General features: G+C 34.6%; 1 protein-coding gene across 1 annotated transcript; it reads right to left on the bottom strand.

Moving 5' to 3' along the window:
- Positions 1-1,452: 1,452 nt before the first annotated feature.
- LOC145677370 (vacuolar protein sorting-associated protein 35-like) lies at positions 1,453-3,779 on the bottom strand (the record flags this gene model as incomplete). Its single annotated transcript, XM_081747893.1, is given in 2 exon segments — positions 1,453-1,651; positions 3,068-3,779. Coding segments are annotated over 2 exon segments (238 nt in total), but the record flags the coding sequence as incomplete, so codon positions are not given.
- Between the last annotated feature and the right edge of the window lie 9,817 nt (positions 3,780-13,596).

Below are 13,596 nucleotides of genomic sequence, written 5' to 3'. Positions count from 1 at the left end.
GCAGTAAATTTGTTGATCCATACAAACCTCTACCTTCTTGTTAAACTTGATTTGAAAAAAAAAAAAAGAAAAAAAGAAAAGAAAAGAAAAGAAAAGAAAAGAAAAGTAAAAGTAAAAGAAAAACTATTTGAAACGTTTCGTTTGTACACCGAATAATGGAATATTTACAGTCACTGATAATCATCAAGCTAGCTTATATATCGAAGCTTACGATGTATATAATATTACACATCTTAAGTTCGCATTTTGTTCGGTACATCTAACAAGATTACATACTACACGGAAATAGTATTATATGTATGTACTCCCTTTCATTAGATCAAACAAGAAATATATTGTTAATATAAATTCAGCATCAAAAATAGGCAAGAACGATGTAACCAGTAATACTGATTCTGACATTCTGAATTCTAAGTAAAAGTAAAATTTATTTCAAATTCATAGTTACCAACATAATAGTAAAATGTTTTCTTTTCTGGGATCTTTATGGACAGCATAAATTTTTTACTTTTTATTGTAACAAAAAGATGTATCATTATTAGAAATAATTTTATATATAATTTAACTGCCTTTTCATTAATCTAATTTATAATCACAACACCCTATTTCCTATCAAAATTTCATTTTTAGTCCTGGTTTTCTTGATTTGATGTAAACCGCTTCGAACATACTCCTTTCAGTGAGCGACGAGGTAGAGCGCAAAGCCTTGCCACCTTGAGTATTGTGGTTGGTAGTATATAAATGCTTACTAAGTTCAAATATTGCAACATTATGGTCAAACTAATATGAAAATCTTCAAATTCACATGACACTTCATGAGCTAAAAACAATGGGATCTGATCAACACAATAATTTTCATAATTGGAAATTTACTGGCGGCTTGTAATTTACTTTTAAATATTACTTGTGATTTGGAATAGTTTTTTTTTCTTTTTTTTTTTTTCTGTTGTTGTTGCGGAATAACTTCCTTTCCAATGTTATTATTACCATTAGAAGATCTACAGGATAATGCATACCATTTTCAAGACAATTCTGTTGTAACCACTAATTTACCAGAAGACAATTCTCATTATTTTGGTTGCAGGGAACACAGATGTACGCTTCGCGAAAAATAATAATAATATTAATAATATATATTTCTCAACCTAATTATCTAATTATTTGATCTGGAAATTTGCTGATATATGTTAAACAGAAACGATCGTATTAAAAATGGAGGAAACAACCAACTTTTAACACATCAATTTCTCTATAAGTGCGAATTCAATGATACACAAAGTGAAAAATTGCACGACCGGACCGAGACTCGAACCCAGGATAGAGTAATGATAAATATATCGTCACGGTACACCGAAACTCCCGGATTCGAGTCCGGGTCTCGGAACAATTATATCTAATAACTTCACATCTAAGAAGCACAAACAATGCAAAACGCGTTTTAAGAAAGGATACATAGTTCATAATAGCTTTTTGGTGACAAAAGTGATGTTCGTAGTTCTCCCAGCATGGTTGATGCATGCTTCAGGCCGTCCATTAATTTAGTTTTGTCCAAACATCTTTTCATCTGGAATGCTTGAACTTTCACTACACTAAGAGCTTCATCCAGAAGCTTCTCCTGTTCATCGACAGGGGATAACTGTGGTGTTGTGGGCTGAAAAAAAAGGAATAATAACAGAATTTACACTACAAGTAAAAAAAGATCTAATTTTTACAATAAATTTTATTTTCGATATAATTCAACCACATTTTGTAATATTTCGCAGAGAACAGACTTTTACTGATAAGATAAATTTTAGTTGCGTGGTAACTTAGTACACTTTACAATATGGCCCAAGAGACATATTCTTACTAATAAAAAAAAATAAATGCGAAATAACTTACTACGCCATGTAATATTGCGCGAAAGACATTATTACTAAAATTAATTACCTTACTTCCTATGTTCTGTTAGTTATTTTATCACCTGCATCTGATTAAATTCAACAATTACACAGTTAGGGCAGTACATACATTTAAAACAAGCGTACTTTAAAAAGTATTTCTGCAGAAAACTTTACTGACGCCTATAAAATGGATAGTTACACCTACATAGTACATAAAGATACGACATTTTGACAAATACTTAAAGAAAAAATACAACTGTGTGTAGAATTAAGAGCTGTACGAGAATTCATACACACAAGAACATTTTAGGTTCATATATGAAGAAAGAAAGAAAATAATAAAAAAGTATTTATTGGTACTCATTTGTATAGTTTACACATAAGAAAGAAAAAATTAAGACTTCAAAGACATTATTCAAGATAAAATTAAGTCTCTCTTCCTTGCACCTCCTAGTGACAGGCAAGCGGCTACCTCTTTGAAATGTTGTTTGACACACTGACATGGCCGCTAATACCTTTATGACAGTTTTACTGTTTAAAAATAAAAAATAAAAAAAACCATTAGTTTAGTTTATGATTGCACTATACTAGAATTTTATAGCAGGAAGTTAACAGATTTTTGAAGCTGCGTCATTCATGTCAAATTACGGCTTCGGATCGACCTTTACAGATTGCAGTTATATTTTATTCTGGCCGATATCATCAGTGTGTGTAACAAGTGGTAATTTCAAGATGACTTGTGAACCGGTTTTAAAATTACAGGTCTCTCCTAAAGTTCTCAAAATTTATCAAAAAAAAAAAAAAAAATCCGAAAATTGACATTTGTTCGATTGATATTTGCAGCTGACTAAAGGATCTAGGACGTACGTTAAGATGCTTACATCTTATGAAAAGAGCTTTCAAATGATATAAAACAAAAATCAAAATTCTGTATTTGATTTTCTCAAAAAGCCATATTATGAAAATTTTCAAAAATTATAGTCGAACTGTTATGAACGTATTCCAAAAATTTTATTTTGGAATCAGTAGGAGGTCATTTGTTACAATAGTTTCTACTTCCAAACGTGAAGTCCAAAATCGCGTTAACTTAGGTTGTCCGTAGTAAATAATAATAATAATAATAGTAGTAGTAGAAAAACACACGAAAGAAATAATGATGTATAAAAATCAAATTAATAACATACCACAGTTTCAAAAAGAACATTGACCAGGTTCCTGTCCATATTTGGAAGTTTAAGTCCTCTTTGAATACTGTAACAAGTTAGTTTGGAGTGAACTTGAAAGGCTTTTTAGTTGTCACTACATCAGGCACGTTGTGCAGTCTCCCTGTTGGGTTCATAAAGTCCACTTTACACAGTACATCCACTGCACAAATCCAGACAACATCTAGCTTCCCAGGATAGCAAAAGGTAGAGATGGGCCACCTGAATAGAAAACGTTACTTCTCACAAAAACATACGCCAGCCACCGTCACCGATAGATTGCAGTTATGTATCCTTTATGTCTGCCACTGCTAGCTGTCGTCAAATTTGGTGTGTGTACCAACGAACTCTGTCAGTACGAAAATACCTTGACAAAAAGTTTGGAAGTATCTGAAGCTGCAGGAATGAATGTGTGAAATTTATGTGTTCCAGGACTAGTTTGTGCTTCGTTGAAGGAATCTTGTAAGAATGTTGCTGGTTCGGTGCACTATTCTTGACTGACAAATACAAAATGATTTCAGTCACGTTTGCCGCTGCCCAATCAAAAGGCTGCCGGAGTGAAGAATAGTATTACCATGTGGAAGTTTCAGACTTGCTCGGACTGCCAGTCTCTTGACTGCTACGAACCTCATTTAAAGGTCCCTTGCCATGAGCTGTTGCAGGAAAATGTCATTCAGCCTCTACGCTAAAATCAGCTTTATGCATACGTAAGTCTAAAACGTTCTTTTTGTTCTTGTACTGAACACGAGATCCATCAAAAGAATAGTGTATATTTTTCAGTCTAAACTGGTTTCTCAAGTTTCTGCTGGAAGCAGTACACAGCCATCGCAGCCAGCCATTACATTGTGAAAGCACGATCACAGTAAATTTAAGTAGCAATTATTCTGTGGTAACACATGTAAAAAAAAAAAAAAAAAAAAAAAAAAAAAAAACTAATTTTGCAAAAATTATCAAGTATTTTTTGAGATTTTTAATTTCTCCAGGGTATTTGTGTTATTGTTTCTAATGGTAAAGAGCATTATGTGAAGTCACCTATTCGATATAGATGCTAAAGGACAGCATTGCCATGAACGAGATACTGCTGTTGTGATGGCACCGAAACTAAATTAAAGCCTAAAGAAACTCAATACAAGAACCTACATTAAAGCAATTATCAACTCGATGTTTGGAAGTGGAATATATATTGCACTGTATCAAGTAGAAGATTACGTTCTGATAAATAGTGCACATAAGCAGTTATTCTGTGGTAACACATGTAAAAAAGTTAATTTTGCAAAAATTATCAAGTATTTTTTGAGATTTTTAATTTCTGCAAGGTATTTGTGTTATTGTGTCTAATGGTAAAGAGCATTATGTGAAGTCACCTATTCGATTTAGACGCTAAAGGACAGGACTGCCATGAACAAGATAATGCTATTGTGATGGCACCGAAACTAAATTAAAGCCTAAAGAAACTCAATACAAGAACCTACATCAAAGCAATTATCAACTCGATGTTTGGAAGTGGAATATATATTGCATTGCATCAAGTAGGAGATTTTGTTCTGATCAATCGTACACATACATACTGAATGTATTCCTGCTGATCCTGCCAGAACACACCATTTTGGTGTCAGACTTGCACATTTTTAAAGCTTACACTTACTTCGAGATGCTTCCGCCGGAACTCTGTAAACAGTTCTTTTAAATTAACAATAATACTATGTATATATATTAACTGGCAACTGACAAAATGTTACGGAAGTTTAGTGAATTCTTCGATCTGCATTGGAAAAGTGATGGTATTTCGCAATTAAGGTTCAGGTAACCTATCCTCAATGAGGCCCATCCTATCTCAGGCTCACCTCCATCCAGTTCTGGCCTGCTATCATCAGCCTCGTGATCCTTATCTCTGACTCGGGCTGGTTATCTATCATGTTTGAAGCTCATGCTAGAAGTTGAATAAGCTTGAGGGAGAACATAGCTTAAAAAACTCAACCCACCTGGACCAATGTTGTTTACAGATTATCTTGCAATTAGCAGAATACCCATTCTTGGTACGAAGAGAATACGTTTCATTTTGGACATTAAGGGCTGAATTTGGATTTAAATGGTATCAGAAGTGTCACTGTTTGTCTCGGCGACCCTAAAAACTATCGATTCGACACTAAACATCGATCATTTTTAAATACATTCCCCCTCCCTGCACTGTCCAAGTGAAATGATTAAAATTATCCTAGGCCCGAACTTCAACTATATTGAAAATCTGATCGATATCGGTCGCGTGGTTCAAGAGTTATTAAGTTTTATTTATTTTCATATATCTCCGTTCTCTCCTACGTTGTATCGTCAAAGTAAAATGATAAAAAAAGAAAAAAAATCCCAAACTCGAATCTCATCTATGCTGAAAATTTGATCGAGATTGGTTAGATTGGTTGGGTGGTTCAAGAGTTATGAATTTACAAACATAATCACTTTCATTTTTAACTATATAGATTTCTTTGGGGCAAAATTTTTAAAAAGTGGTTTATATATGAAGATAATGTCATTGTTAAAATTTTCAACTATTTTCTATTCTATAAAGATCTGAAGTTCTCCATTTATTCTTTCTTTTTTATTCCAGCAGTTCTATTCTGTGCTACTATGATGTTCAGCATTTGTTTGTTTATTGAAGTTTAACGCCCCTTTCCAGCACCAAGGCTATATAAAACGTGGAACTACAGTTTAATGTTGAATCCGAACCATCGTAATACATTCAAATTTCAATAAGCTTTCACCAGCGATTGAACCCGGGACCACGTGCATCAAAAGCTCGCGTCAACTACTGAAAAACGTTTTTATACAGTTGTTGTTTATTTTCCATAATCTTCCTAATAATGTTAAAATGATATACCTTGCTATTTAATACTTTCGTGTAAACACTATAGCTATTTTATCAACAAATTCTACTTTCACTACCTTTCGTTTTATGTGCTTACCAAGAACTGTTTCCGAACCATTATGACGATCCTTTTCATTACCTGAGTAAAAATTCTATAAGCTTCGATTTACAATTTTCCCTTTATCTTCCCATATAATTTCACAAACTCCTACCAAATTTAGATTATTTTGTTTCATTTCTTCTGTAAGATTATCTAACTTCCCAACTTGTAGCATGGTATGTACACGTACCATTATCTTCCCTATCCTAAACTTTTTTCTCTTGCTTGTCTTCCTTTCTCTAACTATATTACCCACATTGTCCCCTCTCTCGTGCAAGTCATTCCCAAGGCTCCCTGCCCGGTGATCCAAATGGGAGATATTTTACCACCGGAACTATCTTTTGACCTGCGAAAGACCATTGTACATATGTTCTACAGCTGTCAGAAAAATTGGGAAACTGCCGTACCAATCATTATGATTTCCGCTAACTTGGTTACTGGAGAACTGCTGCCTTCTCCCAGGACACTCTTCGTCTGGCTACTTCATTTAGACCAACTCGGTATAAGTGATCTTTCTGGTAGTGAACTACCGCCGACATAGCTCTAACTTTCATTGTAGCACGCAATCCTCCCCAACTAACACGTAACTGTGTTCGTAAAGGTGGTGTTTATCAGGGGAATTAACAGCTAAAATCGTGATACCTTGCTCACACCTCTTTGCACTTAAAAATTTCCATGAATGAAGACGAAACGTTACAAAGCAATGAATATTATTTTCCATTTTAAGGGTTTCTCCGTCCCATGTTCTTTTATTCCAAGTTGAATATATACATCTTTCTAGGTCGAAGGTATAACCTTATACAAATTGATCAAGCCCCTATTGCAAATTGATGCTGAATTTAAATCTTAGAATACTCCAACCCCGTTGTTTATTTTGTCTGCCACCGAAGACCAAATAGTCTCAAATATGGTTCAAATTGGTGTAGCAGGTTTTATGTGATGGTGCTAAGTTTGAATTCTATGTACCATTTTCTTTGTTACTTTTTAGACTCCCACACTAACATGGATATATACATCTAAGAACTTTCCCAGGCGGAAAGTCTTTTCTTGTATTCAGAAACGTTCAAATCGGTCGAACAGTTTTTGTAAAACACTATCGTACTGAGTTTGAATTTTAAGTCTCCTCAAACGCGTGCTTCCTTTGCTTTCGGCGCCAAAATGAATACTTATATCTCAAATCATTTGAGTTTTCTCACACATCTCTCTTCGTCGCATTTTAACCCACCAAAATAAATGTACATAAACTTTCCCACGTGACAAAAATGTATCAAATTGGTCAGGTCGATCTTGAATGATGCTTAATCCGAATTTCTAGTTTCTCCAATCGCGTGTCTCTCTTTTGTTCACCGTGCCAAAATAAATACATAAACTTGTGTCAACGATGGTCCAAATTGATAATTCCTACATTCTAGACTGCTACGTTTTCAAATTTTCATACTGTTTTTGCTTGACAGTATTTGCATAAATTTAAAAATGCGTATGTTATTTCAAATACAAACGTAATCCATACATTAATTTGTTCTTCAATTATTTCAAACGGATGTGAGTTTTATTATTATTACTCATTCAACATATTCAGAAATTTAAGATAGTCGCAGAATAGTCATAATGTTCATTAAATGTTGTAATAATGTGTGAAAGTGTCTAATTTGCCCAATACAAGAATAAAAATCTAGAAGGAAAAACATGCAATGAGACACAGCTTAGTTGTACCAATAATATACTAACAAAAATTTCTAATGCCCAGATTGGTTTTCAAGTAGGTTTTTTGAGTCAACCTCATTCTTTTATTTTACTTTCTTTCGGGCTGGGTCACTCAGGCAAACCCTGATGCGTGCTAACCAGTACACCAGCGGAGAGAGTCCATGAACTCAAAGAGTTCCTAAGGCGGAAGAGTAAATACTTCAATTACACTTGCTTCAAGTCCGTATAATATTCGGTAAGTCAGGTTCACTAACTAAAAGTCACTTCAATTATACTTTCTAAATTTGGAACGGGTTAACTTTACAGTGCCCGTTCCAGCTAGTATACTCACACAGAAACGAGAAATTACACCCTATTAATTTTATAAAAATAGATCAAAACTTCCCTAACCTTAAGCTAACCCGTTTCTACCCGTACCCTACTATTCTCTAACATACTCTACTCTACTATACCCTTTTAAAGCGGCTCTACTTATGATGCGCAGCTGGAGCGTGTATTGTAAAGTTTAACCTTTGGAACAAGTGATAAATGTTATGTAATGAATATACACAGGGTTGGCAAAAACCATGGTTTTTATTGAAAAAACCAAAATACCCAGTTTTTTTTTTTTTTTTTTGTTTTGTTTTTGTTTAATCCTGGCATTTGGTTTAAACAAGGTTTTCTTGGTTTAAATAATTTGCTCTATGTATTTATATCACATATGATTCAAATTGGTGTAGCAGGTTTTATGTGATACTGCTAAGTTTGAATTCTATGTGATATGTTGTTGAGCGGCTTGTTTCGCCGTGGTGTTATTGCGCAACAACGGAATTATGCTGGAAGAGCTCACACAAGATTAAAGCGGAATTCAAACCGCTTCTCAGCTTACATACGAGAGAAATTGTTCTCCATTTGGACTCGAAACCGGGACTAATCGGCGACAACTGTGATGAGTCTGTCGACTCACTCACGAAGGACTTCTGATAAAAATACGTTGTACTAATCTTTACATACTTGTTAATATAATTGCCAAGAATCATTTCAGGACAGAAAGATAAACAGTTGCACAACTGAAACCATTATACAGAATTATATATAAATCGGAAAACTCCCACCTTAGTCATTGGGAAAATCCTGTTATTACTTTAAATGTAAAGCAATACGAAAAAATCCAGTTATTGCTTGGCATGTAAAATTTGTATCATAATCAATACGCTAAAACTGAGGTATTAAATTACAAATTTAGTATGTAGATATGATTCAATTAAATTAAAACTGAAAGTCCAATCCAAGCTAATGTTGGAAGCTACATAGGTAGTTGGTAAATTTTGCCAGTGTTTAGGCCTAACATCCTTATGTAATACCGAGAAAATAAGATTTTCGCTTAAAGTCACATCTGAATCGTTACATGGTTTACTCTTGAAAAAAGGGTTGTGGTTCGACCGAGAATTGAACATGGGACGCCTTGATTGAAAGGTGAAAAGGAGATAAAACTAATGCAGATGGTTTGATATTTGGAAACGTTACCATTACGTTCATACGATTTAAAGCATTTTTTTTTTTAACCAGCTAACCCTGAATAACAGAAAATCGGACAACGTATGTCATTCTTTAAACAAAAAACAAACATATATCTGTAATATATATAAACAAACATATATACATATCGGAACATTTTGTTTTCAAAAAGGTACGATCCTGATTAATCGGGACGTATGGTTACCCGATGTAACAACTTCTTTAGTCAATATTTTAGTAATGTTCCATCACACAAACAACATGGGCTACTCCGGAAATTGTCAATATTATTATTATTAATTTACATTTAGAACTATAGGGTAAACTTTACAATCCACGCATCAGTATACCGCTTTAAAAAGGTGTAGTACAGCAAAGCGGGGATAGCTTAGGGTTAGGAACATTTGGAATCATTTTGTTAAATTAATCGAGAGTAAATCAAGTGTTGGCGTGCGGACATTGTAAAGTTTACAAGGATTATATCTTTTGACTCCTCTGCATTTACTATCTTTTTATTCTATTGTGGTAGCACAAATAGAGACGGCATTATTGCTGTATCGCCGGACCACCCGAAACTCGAAAAAGAAGGGATTATTATTTAGTCCCCCCCCCCAAAAAAAATACTAAGTTGTGACTCTATCAGAGTTGGTAGCGATTATTGTTCAAAATACAAAGTGCAAGTATGGCACAAAAATTAGTGTATAAAACGCCAACTAACTTGGGCTAAGTGGCTACTATAAGCACGAATGCTATCTAACCGAATCAGGGCAGGAGCGCAGCAAGGAGGCAGCGGAGGTGCGTCGGTAGGGAGCAGGCGCGTCAGTGGCGGTGGGTATACGCATAAACGAGGATAGTGAAAAACACTTTATGTCATAAAATGCATGGTTTGTGCGTTGCACAGCTTTGGGCGATACACTAAATGCCATCCAAAGAAATTATCAAAATGTACGTAATTAGGTTAGATTAGATTAGGTTTGGTTAGATATTCGTCTTCTTATCCGTAGTTCCAATTCGTTTCTACACTTATGACAAACTGGTAACTTATTTAGTAGACAATGCTTTTCACACAATTTCAACAACTGACACTCCTTATTTTTGTACAACTCGATATGCTCACAGACAATATCTGACAACCTTGCCATTTACGCACTATTTCCATACTGCCTTTCCCATAAATCATAATAACTGTACCTCACCGTCAAACAGTCCCTTCCGTCTCAACATATAGTGTTGTTTGCAATATCAAAAACAACTAACAACAGGAAGTACTTTATTAACTTCAACTATTACCCTCACTTGACTTTCACACATACTTCCTCACAAATAAAAAAAAAAAAAAAAGTCTCCAATTCATCTAGTAAATTTTCTAAAATTGGTCCGGCGATACAACAGTAAACCCAATAGAGACATACTTGCAACTTAATACGAAACGCCCGAACTTTATTCATTGTGACCTTTCGCGAGTAAGTTACCGGTAACATACAAAATGAAATCAGTTTAATGTTCTGTAAATAATAAAATTTTAAAACAACTCGGCGAAGATGAATACAGTTTCACTAACAAAAAGTAAACATGAAGTAACGACAGGGTGTAGAAAGGACTAAATATTATTAATATATTATCAGCCTTGTATTACAGCACGATACGAATAATGATGAACGCAAGGATTAGGGGAACAGACCTCCCTAAACCCTTGTACTTAATCAATAGAAAAATATGTACATACACCGATATTCAGGAAACAGGCTAGTTAGTTTCCTCTACGTTGTACTTAGAAAATTGTCTTAAAATATAGCATTCATTTACAAAGTACAACAAATATCACAACACCTATATCCTAAGTAGCAACCACCCAACCATGCAATGTTTAGGCGCCCACCAAATACCACCGAAGAGACAAACGTAAATATTTATATGAATGTATAACACATTATAACAACAAAACATTACAATATTTTAACTGATTACTGTTATCATGCATCAACCGAAATTACTTTTAATATACTACAAAATTTATAATGTATTCATTCACATACCATCTTTCCTCCTCTAATGGGAAGTGACGTCACGTAATATGGCTTCGTTTATCCTGCAATGCCTCTAAATAGGCGCAATGATACTTCGTTCATCATAGAGTATGGATGTTGTTAGTACGTGTTCAATAATCCAAGTCAGACATAGAAGCGGAAAGTAACAAGTTTATCTGATGAAATTCTCTTAGAACTTTAAATATTAAAAATAATTGAAAGCTATCCAGAAACCCGAAGAGCAGAATATACAATCATATAGGCTTCGTGAGTCAAAACACAGTACAAACCTTCCTGAGTGATTTACTGTGTATCATTTCATTTGGATAGTTATATCGGCACTTTTGATCTTGATATCCCAAATACACGCCAGTAATTGAAAACCCAAAGGCGTAACTAGAGGACTTATTACAACTAATTTGAATATTTCTATTGTTTTCATTCATTATAAAGATATGGTGAATTAACATTTTACTTGTAGCTACAAATGGCTACTTTATTGGTTCAAGTAAAAAGAAAGAAGTTGACTCAAGCGGGAATCGAACCAGGGACCCTTTTCACATGATCGCAGCTGCTACTGCCTCTGTCACGCCGTTTTTTGATAACTTTGCGCATCGTACGATATATATGCGGCGAGTCGAAAACCTTAAGACGCTTTTTCTTCGCTATATTAGACCATTGCGCTCTCCCAGTTTGGGCTTAAGTTTAGAGTTGCCCCTCCAGTCTGAAGGTGCCCTTGGACTTTGCGACATACAAAAAACAGTGGTCAAAGTTTTAAAAATTAAAAAAAAAAATTACATATCACTTGACTTCAGTACTCCGTGGGCTTCACAAAAATTTAAAAGGTTTTCTTCATTATTCTTGCGCATCCGTTACACCTGTTCGCCATATTTTACAAGCACCATGCTGCTGAAACCTTCCGCGAATGCTTCCGCATCCGGCAAATAGTACTAACTTCCACATATCTTTTCTCGCATTAAACATAACTATCCTGCCGAACTTACATTCCTAAACATCAAATAAAAACTTCAAATTATCATTTCTTACCTCATTGCTCTCGTAAATTTTCGTGATTTTTATAAAAAGCGGAGGGGTAACTCTAAACTTAACCCACAGTTTGTAATATGAACACTAAATGTGCACTATCGCCTTACAAAAAATTGTTCCGAAGTTCATTTAGCAAAGTCTGCTTTCTCCTTGTAAGATGTAAAGACTTGTATTGTTCTTAGAATCAAAGTATTAGAGTTCGTATAGAATAAATAGACTTGGCTTTACATGAGATAACTTTTTGAGTAAACAGGCTCGAGGCTGATGATTACATGAAATATTTTTGATGAGATGATTTATTTTTTAATGAGTTAAAGTATAAATTATCTTTAGTAATAATAACAATAATAATAATAGTAAAAGAGTAGCAGAATTACAATACGCATGCCAATTACATAATCAATACCTTCCTAAAGAAAAAATAGTTGCCGTGATGGGATTCGATCCCGGGTCGCTGCGATAGGACTCTCCTTCTTTCATACTTCGCCACAAATTCCTCGTACGAAGATAAGAAAATAAACTAGTGGTTGCGGAAGATAGATATAGAACATTCTATTTCTGCACGTGTTGATAGAATTTGAGAAAAAGATCCTGAGACGAATGGGACCCAAGAGGAGTGGGGAATTGCGGAAACTTCATAACAAGGAACAACATAATTTATACGGTTTACCAAATATTGTTAAGGTCATCAAAGCTAGGAGGCTCAGGTGGGCAGGATGGAAAAAAGTAGGAAGGCTTTCAAAGTCATATATTAAAATATCTGCAACACTTCTGTATTCTTTCGCGAAATAAGTAGGCTCAAATCTGCTGCCATCTATGTTCACATTTATGCTTTATACATAAATACTATAATTCGTTATGCCTCATGGTTACCGAAATATGAGGAAATAAAGAGCGACATTATAGGTACGTGGGACTAGAGTACTAGAGTACTAGACGGCACAATTAAAAAAAAATAATTAAGTTTACCCTTTATTCAAGCTGAATGCTAACAAGATGCTAACAACGCGAACACTACCTTGTCGCCGAAAGTTAAGAGGTCAGCGTCACGTGGTTTTTGGGAACAACTGAAAATCGAACGCGCGCTGGCTTTTTACTTCAATCTAAAGAAAAGCGTCTCGCAAGTGAAGCGTGGGTTGCCCGCACTACAGCTTGCGCTAAGCAGAAATAAGCTTTTGTGTATAAGCCAAAGCGAAATAAAATCAAATAAAAGCGACAGGCAAGCTTGCGGTAAGCAAACATGCTGTCTGGGTATAAACTTCAAGTTTAACTTACA

The sequence above is a fragment of the Thermobia domestica genome, unplaced genomic scaffold (genome assembly GCF_964235325.1).
Source record: "Thermobia domestica unplaced genomic scaffold, izTheDome1.hap1.1 HAP1_SCAFFOLD_818, whole genome shotgun sequence".
Taxonomy (NCBI): domain Eukaryota; kingdom Metazoa; phylum Arthropoda; class Insecta; order Zygentoma; family Lepismatidae; genus Thermobia; species Thermobia domestica.
Note: the sequence above shows the minus strand (reverse complement) of the source record. Positions and strands in the feature narration are given on the sequence as shown.